Consider the following 22,113-nt stretch of genomic DNA (forward strand, 5'->3'; position numbering starts at 1 on the left):
ATAAGCATCTTTTCTAATATAGATCTGTACGATAACCCCATTGCACACCTCCTTTTTTTGTGAAGAATGCCCACCTCACTCTGTGCACTGTTACAAACATTTTAACCAGTCTTTGAGATGGCTTTTGTTCTCTGCCTTTTATGTAAGGAATCTTTTTGTGAGGGGTTTTCCCAAAAATATTTTCCAAGTTCAGGCAGATGATATATCTCGGGTCACCTTGTGATGTTTAAAAACTTAGGGAGGCAGATTCTTTAAAAAAAACAAAAAGACCCGCGTGTTTTTTCATTTACTTACTGACGTTACTGTTCATTCGACCAATGTTTTGAACAGGAAATACAACTAAAATGCAACTAGGTTTTGGAGATTTGACGAACTATCACAGCCATCGGGTATTTCGGGACGTGCCAAATCATTTGCTTTTCTTTGTCCCTTAGCAAGTGTGAAGCGTGCTTTCATTTCCAGAAGGGCTTTATACCTTTTGGGGAGAGTTTGGATCAATGACGTAATGTGTCTGAAATTTCGTGATGCCATTTGAATGTGACGGTCTTGCCAAGACTTGTCAATGAAGACACCAAGGAGAAATACCAGACTGATAAAGCGGTGTCTAAGAGCGGGGAGATGTTTAAGGACAACACTGACTTTGGGGACTGGGGAAATCAAGAGAAGCCTTTAAGATCTTCCTCAAAATAACAAAGACATTTTTATTTTTAGGAAAGGGAGCTAAGAGGAAGCCACGGGAGTCCATGATTAGCATCCTTAAAGAGTCTTCCTAGCACAGAATACTAATACACATGGTTCACCAAGTTCCCCCTATTTCTGGAAATGTTTTGCTTTCAGAAAGGGGCAGGAAGTTCATTGCTTCTCAGTGCAGTATTCGGTGACCTTGCACCACAGCAGAGCTGAGTTCCCTGCCCCAAAGGATCTAGCTGTGAGTGTCTGATTCACACAGCTTGGAGGGGCCAGCTTTAGGAAAGGAAAAAAAAAACATCCAGTATATGAGACAGAGTGTCTGACTGGATGGCTTCTTCCAACATGGCTTCTCTTATTTTCTTTTATCTGAGGCAGGGATGCTCTGTCTTCTTGGTGCTTGGGGGGCCACAGTGGGAGGGCTTCTGGAGTTCTGGCCCTGCTGGTGGACCTCCTGATGGCCCCTGGGTTTTGGCCCCTGTGTGAAGACTGCTGGATGAGATGGGCCATTGGCCTGATCCAACATGGCTTATGTTCTTAGAAGCATTCTGACTTTGAGGAGGTCCAGGGGAAGACTGCGGTATTATAAGAGCTCTGCAGCATCATTGTCCAATCATCCTACATGGTGCTGGCAGTGCTGGGGGGTCCACTCAGCTTGGACCCGAGCTGCAACAGCAATGACTCTGAGTGGGTGGGCCTACATATTGGCTTAGACAGTCCAAGCCAAAGTCAAGGAACCCCTAAAACGCTGCTAGAGTCTCAGGAGCTGCTTGGTTCAGCTAGCTCTTGGCTACCAATGGCCTACCAAACCAGGCGTCTATCATCAGTTTTCCTACTATGTTAAGAAGCCCGGAGGAGGTGATAAACCAATGACCCATGGGCCAGCTCTAAGCATCTGATGGTGCCTTGCCTCCCGGTCGGCACTTCTGGTTCTCCCTCCACCCCGGCTCCATGGCAGAGGCTTTCTGCAAGAGGTAATAGCAACCCATCATCTCCGAGGGCCACCTCATTCGAAACCTTTCATGAAATCTAAATGCCAAATTACAGGGTAATCATCTCAAAATGCCTGCTGCCTCCCATCTTGGAGAGCTGTTCCCTCTGAAAACCCATCGCAAAATAATCACCTGTCATCTTGTAAAATGAGACACAGGCATAAGTGATGAAGCCTGTGAGTTTTGGAAAACTTTTATGGTTTAATGGGTGGAATCCTGTGTACAGTTCTGGAGGCCTCGCTTCAAAAAGGATGTGGACAAAATGGAGAGGGTGCAGAGGAGAGCAATGAGGGATGATCCACGGTTTGGGGGGACCAAGCTCTGTGAAGAAAGGCTGAGGGATTTGGGAATGTTCAGCCTGGAGAAGAAGAGGTGGAGAGGGGGCTTTCTTGAAGTATCTGAAAGGTTGTCATTTGGAGGAGGGCTGGGAAAGGTACCTGTTGTGGCAAAGGAAAGGGTTTAGTTATCAGGAAAAAGTTTCCCCAGTCAGAGTAGTTCAGCAGTGGGATGAACTGCCTAAGGAGGTGCTGAGCTCCCCTCACTGGCGGTCTTCAAGCAGTGGCTGGACAGAGACTTATCCTGGATGCTCTAGGCCAGGGGTAGTCAAACTGCGGCCCTCCAGATGTCCATGGACTACAATTCCCATGAGCCCCTGCCAGCATTCGCTGGCAGGGGCTCATGGGAATTGTAGTCCATGGGCATCTGGAGGGCCGCAGTTTGACTACCCCTGCTCTAGGCTGATCCTGCGTTGAGCAGGGGGTTGGACTAGGTGGTCTTCATAGTCCTTTCCAACTCTAGAGTTCTGTGATTCTAGAAAAGATTTCCAAGAGCATTTCCTATCTGTTTCAATGGGAATGGAATCAGCACGGAGCTTGGCTGCAGCACTGTTGCGTGGAAGAGAATTCTCAGCACCATGGACAGAGCTTTTCAACTCACCAGCCAGGTCCAAGTGACCTACAATTGTCTACAAATCACAGCACAGTTGCTGGTTGACATGTAATCACTTCCTGTTCTACAATTAATGTGTGAATGTCCCTGCAACTTTGGCCAATGGTACATCTCCTGAAGAGGGGCATTGTGCATCGGCATGGGACCACCATTCATGGTGGGTGGGTAGGAGGTTCTTCAACTGGAAATATCAGACCATTCTGGCTTTTTGTACCATATTTTTAACTCCCTGAAGGAGTCTCAGAGCAGCTTACAATTGCCTCCTCTGCCTCTCCCACAAAAGACACCCTATGAGGTTGGTGGTGCTGAGAGAGCTCTGACAGAGTTGCTCTGTGAGAACAGGCTTAAGAGAACTGTAACCGGCCCAGGGTCCTGCAGCTAGCTCCATGTGTCAGAGAGGGGAATCAAACATGGCCCTCCAGATTAGAGGCTGCCACTCTTCACCACTCCACTGGATCTCACCATAATTCCACAGCCGCCCAGTGGCACCTTCCACCACCTCACTGTTCCGACACCTATGAAGCAACTGTGCAAATGTTTGGAGAAAGGCTACCAGCCTCTAGTTGGATTCTTCAAATGGATGCTGGGCACAGTCGGAGAGAAGAACTACCGCTAGCAGACGAGCACCGGCAACATTTGGCAAAGGGAGCCATTGAGCAATTACTGTATTCCCTCTGTGCTCCATGCAAGAGTGATATCGATCTATGTATAATTCATTATTTGCTTTCTTGATTACCACCCACCCCCCTCCATCCCATTTATCCTGAGCAATGAGGACAACAATCAATCTCCAGGACGGTTTGACTTGTATTTTGAGCAGTGCTATGTTCACACACTCATGCGGCGGGCTCTTAAAATAAAAGTCAGCATAATGGGCCAAGGGAGCACATGGCTTGGTGGACCTCTCCAGGAAGGAACCGTCAGGGTGGAGTTGGATTTTAATTTTTTCCCCAGGAATGCTTTCAGGAAGTGGAAAGGTTTCCGGAACTCACTCTGTTCTCCTTGCTTGCTGCCTTAATGTTTTCCAGACACCCGGGAGAATATGCGCAGACACAGGGAAAAACATGTGGCTCTTTAAACCCTGTACGTTTCCAAAGAGTTTGTTCCGGTGGCAGTAAAACAGTCTTATATTTCAAGCAGAGGTCAATATTAAGCAGAGCAAAGACCAACAGTGTGCTGTCTTCATGTCTTTGCAAGTAACCACAAGCACGACCAAGAGTAGCATCCTGGGTAGAAATGATTTCATTGGACTTCCTCCATTGTATGTTAATGGCACATGGCCAAAATAAATTCAGGCAGAACTCAACGTCTTTTGGGGAACTGAAAATTTGTTGCTGTGTTTTCCCGGCTGCTGTGGTTTCAGGGCCTTTACAGCAGCCACTCTCTAACTCCCCCCAACTTTATTTTTGGCCCATGGCCCTTTTAGGAGCTCTTCTCAGGTCCCAGAGCCCCCTTAGGCTAAAAAAGGCCTAAGCTAAGAGTGAAATAACTATACTCGACATACCTTGTCATATATATATATATATATATATATATATATATATATATATATATATATATATATATATATATATATATATATATATATATATATATATATATATATATATATATATATATATATATATATATATATATATATATATATATATATATATATGCAAGACAGATTTCTAGAACTTTCAACCAAGAGAAGCATGGGTGTTGTTTTCCCCCCTTGCATGAATTAATCATACAAAGGAATAGATTAAATGCTTTCCCCTCTTTCTCTTGACAAAGGTCAAACTTTCTAGGAAATAATAATAATAATATAACAATTAATCAATAATAGGCGACAGAGAATAGTTTTCCTGGAGGGAAAATCAGAGTAGTTCAGCAGTGGAATAGGCTGCCTATGGAGGCAGTGAGCTTCCCTTCACCGGCAGTCTTTAAGCAGCGGCTGGACAGATATTTATCAAGTTTGCTTAAGGCTGATCCTGCCTTGAGCAGGGGGTTGGACTAGATTGCCTGTATGGCCCCTTCCAACTCTATGATTCTGTGATTCTATCAGAGGAGCTATGTTGGCTCATGCCAGTGGTCCCTCTGGTCCAACTGTGCCACACAGTGGCCAAAACCCAGGTGCTATCAGGGGACCCACCAGCTGGGCCTGAAATCCAGAAGCCCTTTCCCACTGTTGTCCCCCAAGCACCAAGAATACAGGGCATCACTACCCCAGAGATAAGACCATAAGAGAAGCCACACTGGATCAGGCCAATGATCCCTCCGGTCCAACACTCTGTGTCACACAGTGGCCAAAACCCAGGTGCTATCAGGAGGTCCATTGGGTTTATCCACCAGGATAATCCAGACAGGAAATCTGGACTCATTTAATAGTCATATGAATCAACTAAAGACCGTGCCATAGATAAATATTCCAACTAACTGGGAATAGGGCTATATTTGAATGCTATCTATTCTGTGCAGTTTGTATGGACCTCTCTACTACCTTTCTCCCTGTGCCAAATAGAAAAAAGACTAGCTAGATACGAGACCAGTGCTGAAGTGGGAGGAGTTTCCAGGCTAGGGAGCTGCGGGGGGAATGGGCGGAGCCAAGGCCAAGTAAGGGCCAACAAGATTTCCGGGGTATAGGTTGTTGAGAGTCAAAGCTTCTTTTGCCAGAACAACGATATTTCCCTTCCAGTTTGTATTCAAGGGCTGAAAATATTTCTTTGTATCTTCCCCCCATGCATTATGCATTGTATGATGAAATATTAAGGAATACTTTCCCCTTTAATAATGTGCTTTTAAAAAATTAAATCGAAAGGGAACACACACTTCCGAGAAATGACATCCTTCTACCACATCGGCAAGAAAATAAAATGGCTGCAACAGATGATTACAGCTACTCCTCTTGAGAACTGAAAAGTTTCATGCATATTCACATTTCAGGGGGAATAAATATCCTTATGAAGCTTATCGTCGAAGGCTTTCATGTCTGGAATCAAATATTTGTTTGTTTGGGGATTTGTGGCCATGGTCTGGAAGTCTGTATTCCTAATGTTTCCTCCACATCTGTGGGTGGCATTGTCTGAGCCCGCCTGGTATAATGGTTAAGAGTAGCAGCTTCTAATCTGGAGAGCCGGGTTCGATTCTCCACTCCTCCTCCACATGCAGGCAGCTGGGGGGACTTTGGGCTAGTCTCAGTTTAACAGAGCTGTTCTCCCAGGGCAGTTCTGTCAAAGCTCTCTCAGCCCCACCTACCTCACAGGGTGTCTGTTGTAGAGAGAGGAAGGGGAAAGCGACTTTGAGACTCCTTCAAGTAGTGAAAAGCAAGATATGAAAACCTCCTTCGGCCTGGGGAAGAGGAGATTGAGAGGGGACATAATGGCTTTCTTGAAGTATTTGGAAGGATGTCACTTGGAGGAGAGCAGGGAGTGATTCTGGCAAAGTATCAGGAATTTTTTTCCCACAATCTGGGTCATTCGGCAGTGGAATCGGCTGCTTAAGATGGTGGTGGGCTCCCCCTCACTGGTGGTCTTTAGGCAACAGCTGGCCAGTTACTTCTCATGGATGTTTTAGGCTGATCCTGCATTGAGCAGGGGGTGGGACTATATGGCCTTCCATCTATAATTCTAAGAATCATTAGGCAGACAGACCCAGACTGTGGCCACAAATCCCGAAATAAGCAGAACAAACATTCAATAATTTCCTGTTTCTTCTTTCCCTGTTCCTTTGAAGCCCTTTATAGAGTCCTTTGCAGCTGCCGGACTTTGGCAGACCTCTACGGCAAACTTTCCAGCCCAGGGACAAATCTGCTCCTGGGAAGGAGCGATGCCAAGATGGCTGACTTCACCATGCTGGGTGCTGACAACTTCCGCCCGTTCACTCGAGAATCTTTGGCATCCATTGAGAAACGCCTGGCCGCCAAGAAGGAAGGCAAAGACCTGCCCCCGGAAGAGAAGCCCCGCCCTCAGCTGGACCTTCAGACATTCCAGAAGCTTCCGGCCCTTTATGGAAACCCTCCCTCGGAGCTCATTGGAGAACCCCTTGAGGATCTGGACCCTTACTACCACGACCACAAGGTAAAGCCTTTCTCTGGGTGCTCAGGTTCATTGATTCAAAACGGACGTACAATGCCATTTCATGTGGAATAAGCACTGGGAGCTGCTTTTTTACTGAATCCGACCAGCAGTCCCTGAAGGGCAGTATTGCCTTACTCAGGCTGGCAGCAGCTCTCCAGGTTGAGGTTTTTCCCATCACCTACCACCTGAACTTTTTAAACTGGAGATGCCAGGGATAAAGCAAGGAAATGAACCTAAGCCTATACAAAATACATTACCGGTATTTATTAATCAAGTTTAAAACGCCAAGACTTTTAGCATAGCCTCGTTAAAAAAAATCAATGCATACATGCATACTAATACCTGTGTTTTGATGTTGCCATCTTTATCAATGGTTAGGCATCAAATAAAAATAGTGCATGTATATATACAATACATACGTTGTTATAGCCAGTTGGCTCCTTTACATAAAAAGATATATTCATGACTCTATGGACCGATAGTCAATTCTATGGACCAGAAGGCCAGCTAAAACTATTTCTGGCCTCTAGGGCAAGTACGTTCAGTGTCCAGGAAATGTCTTGTAATCAGGAGGCACCCTTCATCAAAAGTATGCTGCAGGTGAAAAGCTGTTACTATGAATATATTTGACAGCACATCACCCGCAAGGGCCTCTGCCATGCGCACTGTGACATCGCTCTTGCTCATCAGAATCAGCACGATGTCTATTTGGCTCTCCCGTGACTCGTCGCGAAAGACATTCGAAACAGACAGAATTACCTGGGATGTCTGTCAAGCCGCAGAGCCAAATGTGGACTTATATTTAAACAGCACTCTGTTTTCAAAGTGCTTCAGCGCATTTGTCTGCATTGATTCCTTACACGGGACTTCATTCTTGTATAATTGATTATTATGGCATTCACGTTTCTGATAATATATTGCACCTTTGATTGCCACGGCTGAATTTGTATTCTCAGTACAGTTTTGGTTTTGCTGTGGCCTCTTCTGGGAGTTCCCCCTGGATTATGTCCTAGAACTGCAAGTCAATTCTTGCTTCTTAAGTTCTCAGAAGCTAAGCAAGGTTGGCCATGGTTAATCCTTGGGTGGGAGACCACCAAGGAAGCCCAGGGCTGCTATGCAAAGATAGGAAACGGGGAAATCCCCCCTCTTACCTCTTGTCCTGTAAATGGGGGCTCCCCAGTCCCGCTTTTCAAAATCTTGCGGGGCCACTAGGCAGATTGAGGTCATCAGCCCCCATCCATCCCGACGTTAGTGTTGGTAGGAAGGGGATCCTTCCCCCGTTTTTACCGCCGTGCTTTGATTGCTGTGCGCAGATTACTTATGGGTTTTTATAGGTTTTTATTAGGGTTTTTAGGCATTGGGATTTTATGCATTGGGGTTTTGTATTGTGAGCTGCCACGAGCCCTTGTGGGAGCGGTGGGACAGAAATGTAAAGATAAATAAATAAATAAACAAACCCCAAGAGTTGGTTGCGACTTAATGACTCTTCATCCTTATTCGTATTCTGCCACGGTGGGGAGTGAGATGGAACTCACTACCTGCGGCTTCACACTGCCAGGGAATGTCTTTTCTCCACAGACCTTTTTGGTCCTGAACAAAGGGAAGACCATCTTCCGGTTTACAGCCACGCGTGCTCTGTACATCCTCAGCCCGTTCCATTCGCTCCGGCGGAAGGTGATCAAGGTTTTGGTCCATCCATATCCTTTGCCCTGAGAACTTGGGAAGAGTTCTGCAAACCAACCCAGGCACTGTCCTGATCCAGCACCGTCTTTCCATCCACGGTCAGCCAAATACGTGTGAGCATGAAGGGGATGGATGGACTTCCACTGGTGCTTGTCCGTAGCCTCTGTCGTTCAGAGGTATGCTGCTTCTCAACATGGAGGCTCTGTTTGGTTCTCATGACTAACAGTGGTTTGTCGACCTATTCACGAGGAAAGTCCCTCTTTAAAGCCACCTCGGCTTGCTCAACATTGTCAGAAGTATTTGTTTAATGAATCTACTGCCAGTCAATTTCAGTGCATGATATTGAATCTATTGCCAGTCAATTTCATTGGATGGTACTGAGTTCAAGAGCAAGGACAGATTTCTGGTTTCACATTTGTGTCATTTGAGCCAGTGTGGTATGAGGGTTAGAGTGTCAGGCTAGGATCTGGAAGACCCAGGTTCAGATCCCCTGTTGGTCATGGAAGCTTACTGATTGGCCCTGGACAAACTCTCCCCCTAGCCTACCTCACAGGATTGAGGAAGACTCGTCCTTCCAGTCTCCAAGCATTTTCCAATCTGTAGTTTCCAACCCAATCTACTGCTGAGTCCTCAGGGAGAGATGCATGGTGTTGATCAACATCTGGTGCTAAGGTTTCCATCTCTGGGTTGGGAAATACCTGGAGACTTTGTGGGTGGAATCATAAGTGGGTGGGATTTGAGGGTGGGGAGGGCCCTCAATGGAGCATAATGCTATGGAGTCCCCCCTCCACAGCACCCGTTTCCTCCAGGGGAACTGATCTCTGTTGCCTGGAGATGAACTGTAAAACAAGGGGATCCCCAGGTCCCATCTGGAGGCTGGCATCCCTATCTGGTGCACACATAGGTCCTTGCAGGGGAAGGACAGAATGGCAGCTTTGGCATGAATGTGAATATTTGTGGATTACATTTGCACTCTACACAAATCCAAATAAGAAGAGCTCTAGAAGAAGACTCTGTAGCACATTTCAGTGAAATTCCTGCACCATGTCGCTTTCCTTAACCCCAGCTACCTACAGTGTTCACCTGGTTTATCATGATCACCATTTTAACGAACTGCGTCTTCATGGCTCTTTCGGAAACGCCAGAGTCGACGGAAGAATCACGGTGGTCGAAATATGTGGAGTGAGTATCTCTGCGGATCGTGTCCTTTCTTCCTTCTCTTCCTTGGCTCTTCTGTTAAGAGTCATAGCATATAATCCTGCGGTGTTGAATTGAGTGTGGAGATACCAGTGTGACAGATGCATAGAAATAAAAAATATATATATTTCAGTCTGGTATCTCTGTGTTCAGAAAAAGGAAGGGCATCAGACAGCGTTACTAAGAGGCTGAGCAATAATTTCCATGTGTAAAATCTTTGAGCAGGAATACATCTCTTAATGTGCCAGGAATTTTTATACAACTCACACACACACCCCGCCCTAGGGAACTTTACAATTTTTACAATCTCGCTTATTCCACTGTGGCCAAATGGAACCAATTTCCAGCTACTTGCAGACCCATTTTCCATTGTTTTATGAGGCACATAGAGTCATTGGGCTCCGTTTAAAACAGGGTGGCCCACCTCCAAGCAGGAGGTTCTCCTGGAATGACAACTGTTGTCTCCAGATTACAGACATTTTTCACCATCAGAGTAGTTCAATGGTAGAATCAGGAGGTGGGGAGCTCCCCGTAACTGGCAGTCTTCAAGCATTGGCTGGACAGATATTTATCCTGGATGTTTTAGGCTGATCCTGCATTGACATGATGGCCTGTAGGACCCTTTCCAACTATGACTCTAGATCAGGGGTAGTCAACCTGTGGCCCTCCAGATGTTCATGGACTACAATTCCCATGAGCCCCTGCCAGAAAATGCTGGCAGGGTCTCATGGGAATTGTAGTCCATGAACATCTGGAGGACAACAGTTTGACTACCCCTGCTCTAGATCATTTTCCCTGGAGAAAATGGTAGCTTAGGGGGGTGGAGTTTTCATGGGGTTGTACCCCAAATGTACTTAGGTCACACTACAAGACTTGAGTCTTCTCCCCACATATGCCCTCCCCTCCTCAAACCCTACCTCTATATCTCCAGGAGCTTTCCTACCAAGAGTTGGCAACCCTAGAAGGGAAGGTTGACTGGATTGATCACTTGCCGCTCCTTCGCCTTTGGTGTTAACGGGTTTCTGTGTCTGCTCTTGCTCCCCAGGTACACTTTCACAGGCATTTATACTTTCGAATCGATCATCAAAATATTGGCCCGAGGCTTCTGCTTGAATGAGTTTACTTTCCTCCGCGACCCGTGGAACTGGCTCGATTTCAGCGTGATCGTGATGGCGTAAGTGAGCGCACTAGCTCTTAGAAACCTGCCTTTGGGCCAAGGAGTCACAGCCACTGCCTGTTGGAAATCCTCCAAAGAGGAATAAAAACTGGGGGACGTAAAAAAAACAATTGGCAACTCCAGGCTGGGAAATTCCTGGGCATTTGGGGGTGGAGCCTTAAAACAGTGGTCCCCAACCCGTGGGTCACGGCCCGGTGCCGGGCCACAAAGGCCATGGCGCCGGGCTGCGGCTCCCTCTCCCCGCCCCCCCCCCGCAGTAAAAAACTTCCCAGGCCGCAAGCTTGCGGCCCGGAAAACTTCTTACTGAGGGAGGGGGGGGGGAGAGGGAATCAGGGACGTGCCCGCATGCCTCAAAAAGATTGGGGACCACTGTCTTAAAGCATGCCAGGATTTGAGGGACAAACAAGCTGAATCCTGGTTACACAGACAGTAGTTAATATGGTGGGTCACTGTGTTGTTCTAAAGCAATAGAACAAAACTCTAGACCAGAATCCTTTCTACATCTCAGTTACTTTAATTTTTTGGTCACCTTTTGATCTTATGGGAAGGAAAGGGAAGGCGACTGTAAGCCGCTTTGAGCCTCCTTCGGGTAGGGAAAAGCGGCATATAAGAACCAACTCTTCTTCTTCTTTTTCTTCTTATAGGTTTGTGGGCGAGTTTGCAGACCTAGGCAGTGTTTCTGTTCTTCGGATGTTCCGGGTGCTGAGAGCTTTAAAAACAATTTCCATTGTCCCAGGTATGAAAAACTCTGCACAATGTCTCTCTCTCCCCCCCACACACAGACCTTTTCTTTTCTGCTGCCATCAAACACTATGTCATATCATATAAATCATAGGTCAACTTTGACTCCTATGAGCATGTACCCTGAAAATCTTCCATGAAAATCTTTGATCAAGTAGCCATGCTAGGTTGTCTGTAACAACAGAAAAGAGCCAGAGTTTAGGAACACCTTGAAGATTAACAAAATCTGTGGCAGGGAATGAGAGTCCCTCTGTCCTTATCTCTCAGAGAGTGAGGTGATTTTAGATGCCAAAAGACATTAGCAGGCAAAGGACAGTAGCTGGCGTATGACACTAGTAGGCATGATTGGATTGGGTGTGACAAGCAGAGGGACAGAAGGCATAGAGAAATCAGCATTAGTAATGAGACAGGAAACCTAAATCTTGATTCAGACCAGAAGGATGCATTCATTGATTCAGTCCAGAAGGATTCATTAGCCCTGCAGCTTGCTATTGTCATTTGCCTTACTAATGTCATTCAGCATTATTATATAGATTAAACTTCAGCTTATTACCCCTTGCGGTTCCCATTACCTTTCCAGGCACTTATTCAGGACTTCCACAGACTTATCTGACTTAACGGTTAGATCAGGCTTTCTCAACCAGGGTTTCATGAAACCCTGGGGTTTCTTGATAGCCCCTCCCCCCTCTATCTATCTATCTATCTATCTGTCTGTCTGTCTGTCTGTCTGTCTGTCTGTCTGTCTGTCTGTCTGTCTGTCTGACTGTCTGTCTGTCTGTCTGTCTGTCTGTCAAACATTTATTAGGTGATATTGACCATATATGGTCATGTCGATCTCCCAAACTGGAAGGTCGAGAGGGGGTGGGAAGGGGAGGAGCCCTGGGTCGGGTGTGTCCACAGCTCTGCTTCCCAACCCTATTCTGCACCATCGTGCCACTTCTGAGGTTCCTCAAAGCCTGAAGAACGTTTCTGGGGTTTCTCAACGGTAAAAAAAAGTTGAGAAAGGTTGTGTTAGAGAGACAGAGCTGGGTGTCATCCTCAGGTTGGTTTTCCATTTAGGTTGTCTTCAAAGATACAGTTCCCAGAAGTCCTGAAAAATTATGAACCAATCCAGCCCTGCATCCAGTTTGGGGAATGTCTCAAGAACATCTCCATGGGGGTTTCAACTGTATCAACCGTGAACTGTTGATTTTCCCCCTCCCCTTCCTCTGCAGGTCTGAAGATCATTGTAGGTGCTCTGATCCAGTCTGTCAAGAAACTTGCAGATGTGATGATCCTGACGGTTTTCTGCCTGAGTGTCTTTGCCCTCATTGGCCTCCAGCTCTTTAAGGGACATCTGAGACACAAATGCGTCAGGAACTACACCGAGTACCTCCTTCAGAATAATGTCACAGAGCTTCCCAGGGAAAGTGGCATTCTAAGAGAACAGAACTTGACTTCATATGGGGATTTCATCAGACAAACAGGTAAACATCTTCCCAAATGTCTTGTAGGTTAATTTTATTTCTTTGGATTGGATTTGTTTTCTGCCCTCTCTCTGCGGACTCAGGGCAGACTCATCGAGATAAAATGACATCCCTCCCTACCTCAAATCCCATTGACTGCTCCCAAACTTCCAGGTATTTCCAGGGTTGACAACTCTGTGGTTAATGCACCAGGTTTTTCAGTGAAGTAAAACCCTTCTAGACATGGAAGAGGTATACAGCAATGGGAAGCCTTTATTTTGTGACATGTCCCCTAAGTGAGCAGAAGTGATTTCAAACCAAAAGGCACTGGAAAGGAAGGGGTATGAGAAGGGGGAAAGGGTGGTTCCTGAAGGGTAGAGTGGCAGAGTGAGGAAGTTGTCACTTTTTCAGGGCTGGTCACCAACACCCTCTAAATTATCCAAAGTGCAGAAAGGAATCCCTGATGGGTGATGGGAATGTGGAGAAGGAAGAGGAACTTTGTATCACATATGGTGGACATGCCAAAAAGCAAAGGAGTTTTGTCAAAAGATACATGTTGTAATCTTAAATATTCTTATAGATGTTTTGTTATTGAAACCGGAATCTGATATTATGGGTTTTTTGGACAGAGAGAAGGATAAAAACATCTGGAGAAAATTTGGAAAAATATTTTAGGTATTTGTCTATAATTGCAAGGATTGTTTGGACAAAAGTTATGGAAATCTATGGAGATACCTACCACCTTTGAATGGCAAATTGAATTATTAGAAATGGCCCAGATAGCTAAACCGACAAAGTATGTAAACAATAAACCAATTAAGGATGTTAACATTGAATGGAAATTATGGATTATTTATATTAGTAGTAAGTATTTATGCAAGAGGACCATAAACATTAGAAAGAATTTTCACTGTTAAGTCAAAAGTATTTTTATGTAGTCTTTCTGTTTATGCATGGTTTCCGTAATAAGTTGAAATAAAAGTAATTGATCAAAGGGGGGAAAAGATCTGGCCATCATAACTACCTGTTTTGCAATCCTACCTGCATTTATGTAGGTCATTTTTATTTGCAGACAATTACAAAATCAAAAACCACACCAAAGACTTTTTATTGTGCTACAACACTACAGATGGCAGGTAAGTGTGCTTCATTTTCTCTGCTTCTCTCCCTGCATGTTTAAAACTGTTCTGAGAATAAGGATTTGAAGGACAACCGTTTCAGTTCGATTTCAGCCAGGTCCAGTATCCCATAATGGCAATGTAAACGGAAGCGAGGTTGTTGGTCTCTTCCCACCCCTATGAACTTAATTTTTGGGCTTCATCCTTTCCGATGAGTTGATTTTTTGACGTTTTCAAATTTCCCTGCTTCCTTCCCCGAGATGAGTGTTCCGAATGCTCCCCCTTGTGGTGTGACCCTGGTTTACATTCTTCAGTTAGGACAATTGAATCAGAATCCTAAAATCCTAGAGTTGGAAGGGGCCATGCAAGCCATCTAGTCCAACCCCCTGCTCAATGCAGGATCAACCTCAAGCATCCATGATAAATATCTGTCCAGCCACTGCTTGAAGATTGCTAGTGAGGGGGAGTTCCCCACCCGCTTAGGCAGCCCATCCCACTGCTGAGCTCCTCAGACTGTGAATTCCTCCACCCTGATTTCTAGCTGGTACCATTCTGCCCCTACTTTAAACCCATGACTGTGGGTCCTCTCCTCTGCTGCCAGCAGGAACCGTTCCCTGCCCTCCTTCCAGTGACAACCTTGGACATCTTGCAGTTTTGATGTGAGGCCTCTTTTGAGACAACCCAAGACTGTATCTGCCTTTTTATAATCTCAGCATCACACTGGCTGCTCAAATTTAGCTTACAGTAAGTGTGTCCTTTGATAGGAGAGAAAAGGAAAAACACCATCGATTTTGATTTAAAACAAAAAAACCCTTTGCTTGATGCGCTTTCAGCTTGCATTCAAATGTTGGAAACTTGTTGTCACTTAAACGTAAGATCTAATTTGTAGCTCCTGTCCGGATAAGTATGTCTGCCTGAAGATTGGAGGCAATCCCGACTACGGCTTCACCAGCTTTGACACTTTCGGCTGGGCCTTTCTCTCGTTGTTCCGCCTCATGACACAGGATTACTGGGAGCGCCTCTATCAACAGGTACAAGTGCCATGGTTGCCAACCCCCAGGTAGAGCCTGGAGATCTCCAGGGATTACACCTGATATCCAGGCTACAAAAATTATTTCCCCCTGGAAGAAATAGCTGTTTCAGACTCTAGAGCAGGGTTGGGCAAACTGTGGCCCTCCAGATGTCCATGGACTACAATTCCCATGAGCCCTTGGCAGGGGCTCATGGGAATTGTAGTCCATGGACATCTGGAGGTCCACAGTTTGCCCACCCCTGCTCTACAACATTACACTCTGCCCTCCTCAGGCTCCACTCCCAAATTTCCAGGAATTTCCCAGCCCGGAGTTGGCAATCCTGTGATCTACAACATTTTCATCTCATCCTTATTCAGATCATCCTATATGGTTCTCCTTTCCCCATTTTGTCCTTTCAATAGTCTTGTGATGCAAATCCAATTGAAAGGGAATTACTGGCCCAAGGTCATATAGATGGGGAGTTGTCAACTTTGGACTAGGAAATTCCTGGAAATTCGAGGAAAGGGCAAAGGAGGGGACTGCAGTGAGGTCTTTTTTTGAAGTGAGGCCTCCAGAACTGCACACAGGACTCCAGGTGGGGTCTGATTAACGTGGTATACAGTGGGACTGGGACATCTTGTGATTTCAGTCTGATGCCTCTGTTGACACAGCCCAAGACTGCAATTGGCTTTCTTTAGCAAAATGTTGCGATTTGATACCAGCCTTGGTGGTATCATTATTGCATTAGTGTGGCTTTTGGTTAACAATGGTTGCTTCTCTATGGTTTTGACTGTATTTTACCTACAACGTAGCGGGAAATGGGTAGAAACCTGTTTGATCCATAACTTAAAACAAAGTTGATTGATGCATACTGATGCATACTTTCTGACTTCAGACTCTCCGAGCTGCCGGGAAGATCTACATGCTGTTTTTTGTGCTTGTCATCTTCCTGGGATCGTTTTATCTGGTCAATTTGATCCTAGCTGTGGTCACGATGGCCTACGAAGAGCAAAGCAAGGCTACTATCGCGGAAACCGAGGCGAAAGAGAGGAAATTTCGTGAAGCCATGGAACTGCTGAAGAAAGAGCACGAGGTCCATACTTACCCGTTTGCTAATCTCTGTGGCCCACAAGCATTGCCTGTAGCAGTAGGCATAATTGATTGATTGACGGATCATAGGGCGTGTGTCGAGTTGCCTAGCGATCTGAGGATTGTCTGGCAGCCAGACCAGGGACGTTCGGAGATGGCTTGTCATTGCCTGCCTCTGTGTCATGACCCCTAGTGTTCCTTGGGGGAACTACCACCCAAATCCTTGGAGGCCTCCCATCCAAATACCAGGCAGGGTCAACCCAACTTAGCTTCTGGTTGGATCGGACTTATCTGGGCAGCAGGTGCTAAACATGTGCCAAGAGAACTAGGATCATCATCATCATCACCACCACTTTATATTTTAGCCTGCCCTTCCCAGTTGGCTCATTAAGAAAATGATTGTAGTCTATGATTGTAAAGTGGCCACCCATAGAGGATCTGGCAGGGATGCCAGCCTTCAGGTAGGACCTGGGGATCCCCTGGAATTATAGCTCATCTCCAGGCGACAGAGAGCAGTTCCCCTGGAGAAAATTAGAGACATTTTGAAAATGTACCGGCAACTGTTTTAATGAAATCTGGAAGAAGACAGGGTCAAGGAAGTTATGTGCTCTTGGGCTAGGGACATCGGCCTCTCAGTGAGACCCCAAAGCAAAATTACTTTACAAATCATTTCGATAGCTATTGTGAACAGATGTCCCTGCTCTTGGGTAATCATTATACAGCATAGTAATAGTCTGGTTCCTAGTAAAGTGTACAATTCTTCATTCTTGTTTTCAACATTGTAGGAATTAACCATGAAAGAAGAGGACAGCATGTCTCATAGTTCATTGGATGCATCACCTATGGCATCTAAGGAGGTTAAAGAAAGGAGCAACAGAATAAAGAAAAAGATGTCTCTAGGGATGGAGGATTATGGGGAAGATCTAAAAATCCCGAAGTCGCAGTCTATTGAAAGTCATCGCAAATCGGTAACTCACGGGTGAATGCCCTGATTCGCACAAGCTCTTAGTTTATAAACTTTTGATATGATTTAACTCCTGTTGCAAAGGATCTAAAGCAGGGGTAGTCAACCTGTGGTCCTCCAAATGTCCATGGACTACAATTCCCATGAGCCCCTGTCAGCATTTGCTGGAAGGGTCTCATGGGAATTGTAGTCCATGGACATCTGGAGGGCCACAGTTTGACTACCCCTGCCCTAACTACCTGGAATAAGACTATTTATATATTAAAAATAATTTCCGAAGCATTTTCTCTTCAACTATGGTGGAAATAGAAAATTTTCTTAGTAATATTTTTAGTTTTGCCACTGAAGAAAATACCTTTGAAATCTCTTAAAAAACACTCTGTGTTCTGGCATACTTTATTTTCTGCCTGAAGGAGGAGTGCTTATTGACTTCCCCGGTGTGGCCCATTGGTCAGCTTCCTTTATTGTTTGCTTCCTACCTGTTTGACAAGTTGCCTTTTCTGTTCCCAGCTGGAGAATGGCAACCTTGCAATTAATAAGCAGATCTAATTTCAAGCTAAACGTCCATCATGGATGGAGAACATCAGACTCTAGATCCATCTTTGCCTCTTCCTCTCCTCTCCCTTGTGACTCCTCTAGGCTCTCTTCAGCCATAACTATGGCCCAAGTTCGAACCCGATGAAGCGCCGTCTCAGCCACGGGAGTGTGTTCAGTTTCCACCTTTCCGGGCGCGAAGTCAGCTCGAGGCCCGACGGAGGAGAGGATGAAGCCAGCAATGCCAGAGAGGCCGAGATCCACCGTGGTCCATTTCTGGCAGCCCGGATGGGAAGAAGGTCCAGCGTCCAAAGTCAAGCCAGCTACGGCCCTCATCCCACTACTCCGAATTACGTGCAGCCTGGCAGATGGACGCCGGGGGACGATTGCAACGGGATGCTCTCATCCATGGGAGTGGGCGGCGTTAGGTCCTTCAGCACAGACCCCCTTGCTGGGGAAGGGGTGCTGCTCCCCGCTGTGAGGGAAACCCATCGCCGAGGTGAACTGGTGAGTAGAAAACGTAAGCATCCCAATGCGACAGAACTTGTCCTCTTGGCTCTGTAATCCACCGTTGCCGTGGCCGCTTGCTGGAAGTGGAGAACTGGAATAAATTTGCTTGCAGATTCCTCCCCTCCCTCCAGTTTGTGACAGGGATGCCAACCTCCAGGCAGGAAAATGTGTGTGGGGGGGGGACCCCCTTTGAGGCTAATAGTAAATCAAAATGTTGGTGAATTTGGTCATGAATGTGATTCTTAACCACAAGGCTATGCTCTTTGACAAAAGAAAATCCCCTAAATTAGGGAAGGACAAGAATTGGCAACAGGCTAATGAAGCAACAAATCTTGTAACACAGAAGTCCAAAAATATAACAGCCACAAGTGATCCCTGGTAATCATTTTCGACTTCTTAAGAGTCTTCTTCAGGACTATTCTGTAACAACAAAGTAAGTAATATTTTTTCTAACATATAGGGGAGGGCAGTACATACATACATACATACATACATACATACATACATACATACATACATACATGCACACATACATAATGAATAAATAATTAATGAATAAAATACAAAATGGAAACAATATAATACAATATATAGTACGTTTTTACTGCGTCCGAGCCTCTTCAAAGTAATCTTTTTTGTCTCCATGCTGCTGACATTGGGGGCCAAACCATAAAAACTGAGAATGAGCATGGCCTTGCCAGGTACCAGCAATTAGCTCCAGCTGGGCCTGGAAATGATCCCAGTGTTGAGTGTATAATATTGTATTATACCATCTCTTCATTTTCTATTTCATTCATCGTTATTGTGATAGAAAAAACGGTATTTACTTTGTTTTTGTGCAACAGAGTTTCTTTTGGCAAAGAGCATAGCCTTTTGATTAAGATTTGCATTAGTGATTATATTAAAAATATTTTGATTTTCCATTAGAATCATAGAATCATAGAGTTGGAAGGGGCCATACAGGCCATCTAGTCCAACCCCCTGCTCAATTAGCCTCAAATGTTCCTCCCCTCCCTTATTTTTCAACTTCTAAGTGGGACCTGGGGATCCTTCGGAATGACACTTCATCTCCAGTACAGAACTGGAATCCAGTGGCACCTTTAAGACCAACAAAAGTTGTATTCACGCTATGAGCTTTTGTGTGTGCTCACACTTCCTCAGATACAATGGCATGGAATAGAAGTAATCAGTTCAGACTTACAGGCAAAGGGTGAGCAGTAAATTAGAGTCATAGAGTCATAGAGTTGGAAGGGGTCTCAAGGCTCATCTAGTCCAGCTCCCTGTGGAATGCAGGAAATTCACAACTGCCTGCCCACCCACAGTGACTCCAATTTCATGCTCAGATAATGCCCCCTCCCCCATTAGCATCCAGCGTAATGCATATGTTTGACAAATTCCAGAGACAAAATAGGAAAACAAGCTATTTGTTTGGATTCTCTTCCAGGAAATTGAATTCCATAGGAAATGCAGTGATTACTTCCATTCCACGTCATTGTAGTGGAAGAAGCAAACATTCATATACCTTGAATAAAATGTTGTTCGTCTTAAAGTTGTCATGGGACTCAAAATTTGGTGTTCTGCTTCAAACCAATTTGAATCTGACTCATCTCCAGACTGAATAAATTCTCCTGGAGTTCTCCTGGAGAAAATGTATGTTTGGGAGGGTGTACTCTGTGGCATTGTACCTCACTGTACTCACCTGGCTCCATCCCCAAACCTCCAGGAATTTCCTAGCCTGGAGCTGGCAACCCTCCCCATCCTTCCCCTGCTGGTGCCAAGGGAGACTTGCCAGTCCCACTTCCTGATGAATTCTGGTGTTAATGATGCTCTGGCTACGCTCATGTTTGATGCTCACATTTTTGGACAAAATTTCTATCCTCCTTTCTGCTTTCACCAAAGCCACCTAGGTGGCTTGCAGATCAAAACAGGTGAGATGAAACAGCCTTTTAGGAACAATGAAATCACTCCCACTCCAACACGCACCCATCAGGATGCTGGAGGAGATTAATTGAAACTATCAGGAAGTTCCCAGTCTAACTATCATAGAATCGTAGAAACATAGAGTTGGAAGGAGCCATACAGGCCATCTAGTCCAACCCCCTGCTCAACGCAGGATCAGCCCTAAGCATCCTAAAGCATCCAAGAAAAGTGTGTATCCAACCTTTGCTTGAAGACTGCCAGTGAGGGGGAGCTCACCACCTCCTTATGCAGCTTATTCCACTGCTGAACTACTCTGACTGTGAAAATTATTTTCCTGATATCTAGCCTATATCGTTGAAGTTTAAACCCATTACTGCGTGTCCTCTCCTCTGCAGCCAACAGAAACAGCATCCTGCCCTCCTTCAAGTGACAATCTTTCAAATACTTAAAGAGGGCTATCATGTCCCCGCTCAACCTCCTTTTCTCCAGGCTGAACATTCCCAAGTCCCTCAATGCTAAACACACATCTCCTCCGATGCCCCCTGCAGGACATTCTGCATGTTCTATTCAATTATGTGCACTGCAGATCTTGCATATGCCATTAGGACCTTCCATATCCATTCCTAATTCATTTACCTCCATCAGCAGACTCCTTCATACGATGAAGCCAATAAGGTACTGCAATTCCAGCGTCTATCGGTGGACCATTATAATCAGCCAATCCCAAGAGAAAGGACAGCAAGTGCAGTCAGCATCATCACCAGTGCACTGGAAGGTTAGTGTTATATTGATATACTGAGGGGCTAGCTAAATGATACGTGTGATGTGAGCTGAATGGGGTTCCTGTGACCCAGCTCTTGATCTCACAAACCATCGGGGGACTCATTGGCCACAGCGCCGATTGCTCTTAGAGGATTGTGAGTGCTATGAGAGGGGATGAGAGAGGATGTCTTCCCTTTTCTGTCATTTTTAGTCCTGGGAGGATCTGTTTGCCTGTTTCTTCGGCTCCACATGATCCCAGGTCACATGGAGCCCGAGAAAGGGGTGAACAGTGTTGACAGAGTTTAAACATGCAAGAAAGTGGGGCACTGGCTGCTTAAAGAAGTTATATTGAGAAGAGAAACGACTTGGTAACGAAAAGAGGAGAGAGATAGTCAAATCTAACTGTCATGGAGAGAATGTAGAGAGGAAGTGTACTCAATGGTGCAGGAAAAGTCCTGCAGGGGACTCTCAGCCATATGCCTGAGAGATCCCTTTGTTTAAGTTGGGTTACCACCCACTTCCACTTCTTCAGGAAGAGAAGGATCTTCTGCTTGCGAGGAGCAAGCATCCTGAATTATGCTCTCAGCTCACTCCATCTGCTATATGCGGGCATGTAGTCTGCTTGGAGCTCGGGCATAGGGGCTTGCAATGTATTTCTTTGTAATTGTAACTGGAATGAAGTGGCAGGGGTGTACAAATTCAGCACACAAGTTCCCAGTGCTCAAGTTCCCAATGTGTAAGTTTGCATTGGTGAATGTTGAGAGGGAAAAGAAGATGCAAATGAACTGAAAGATGTGGCCAAGGGTACATAATTTAGTTGAGCCAGGAAGTTCATAGAGTTGCATCGAGGAAACTCTGGCCTAAAATAAGGCGGGAAATCTCATTGCTACGTTAAATCTGTCCCCTGGAAACTCACTGGATTTAGAATGACTTAATTTCGATTAGAGCAGGCCCTTGTTACATAATGGTTGTCTCGCATATAAGAGGAGAACTTTAAGTGGCTTTCTCTGTTGGCCAGAACTTGAAGAATCGAATCGTAAGTGCCCGCCATTTCTGCACCAGCTGGCCCTCAAGTACCTCGTTTGGAACTGTTGCCCCCTGTGGGTGAAAATCAAGACGAAAGTGAATGCGTTAGTTTCGGATCCTTTCACCGACCTCATGGTCACCCTTTGCATTGTGGTGAACACTCTTTTCATGGCACTTGAGCACTACCAAATGACCACCGGTTTCAAGACCATGCTATCGACAGGCAACACGGTAAGAGAATTTCGT

General features: G+C 45.5%; 1 protein-coding gene across 3 annotated transcripts in view; it reads left to right on the forward strand.

Moving 5' to 3' along the window:
- The window catches only part of LOC143820526 (sodium channel protein type 5 subunit alpha-like), a 44,132-nt gene that overhangs the window by 2,020 nt on the left and 19,999 nt on the right, over positions 1 to 22,113 (forward strand). The window contains exons 2-14 of one of the 3 annotated variants that reach the window (XM_077303470.1): positions 6,345 to 6,688; positions 8,267 to 8,377; positions 9,438 to 9,553; positions 10,614 to 10,742; positions 11,390 to 11,481; positions 12,701 to 12,952; positions 14,004 to 14,067; positions 14,939 to 15,080; positions 15,958 to 16,155; positions 16,937 to 17,119; positions 17,755 to 18,156; positions 20,728 to 20,854; positions 21,860 to 22,098. In XM_077303470.1, the coding sequence (XP_077159585.1) occupies positions 6,446 to 6,688; positions 8,267 to 8,377; positions 9,438 to 9,553; positions 10,614 to 10,742; positions 11,390 to 11,481; positions 12,701 to 12,952; positions 14,004 to 14,067; positions 14,939 to 15,080; positions 15,958 to 16,155; positions 16,937 to 17,119; positions 17,755 to 18,156; positions 20,728 to 20,854; positions 21,860 to 22,098 (2,298 nt within the window). In that variant the 5' untranslated portion in view covers positions 6,345 to 6,445. Of the gene's footprint in view, positions 1 to 6,344; positions 6,689 to 8,266; positions 8,378 to 9,437; positions 9,554 to 10,613; positions 10,743 to 11,389; positions 11,482 to 12,700; positions 12,953 to 14,003; positions 14,068 to 14,938; positions 15,081 to 15,957; positions 16,156 to 16,936; positions 17,120 to 17,754; positions 18,157 to 20,724; positions 20,855 to 21,859; positions 22,099 to 22,113 lie in introns of those variants that run through there. The other 2 variants (XM_077303468.1, XM_077303469.1) reach the window with 2 other exon arrangements.

Source organism: Paroedura picta, chromosome 11, assembly GCF_049243985.1.
Source record: "Paroedura picta isolate Pp20150507F chromosome 11, Ppicta_v3.0, whole genome shotgun sequence".
Lineage (NCBI taxonomy): Eukaryota > Metazoa > Chordata > Lepidosauria > Squamata > Gekkonidae > Paroedura > Paroedura picta.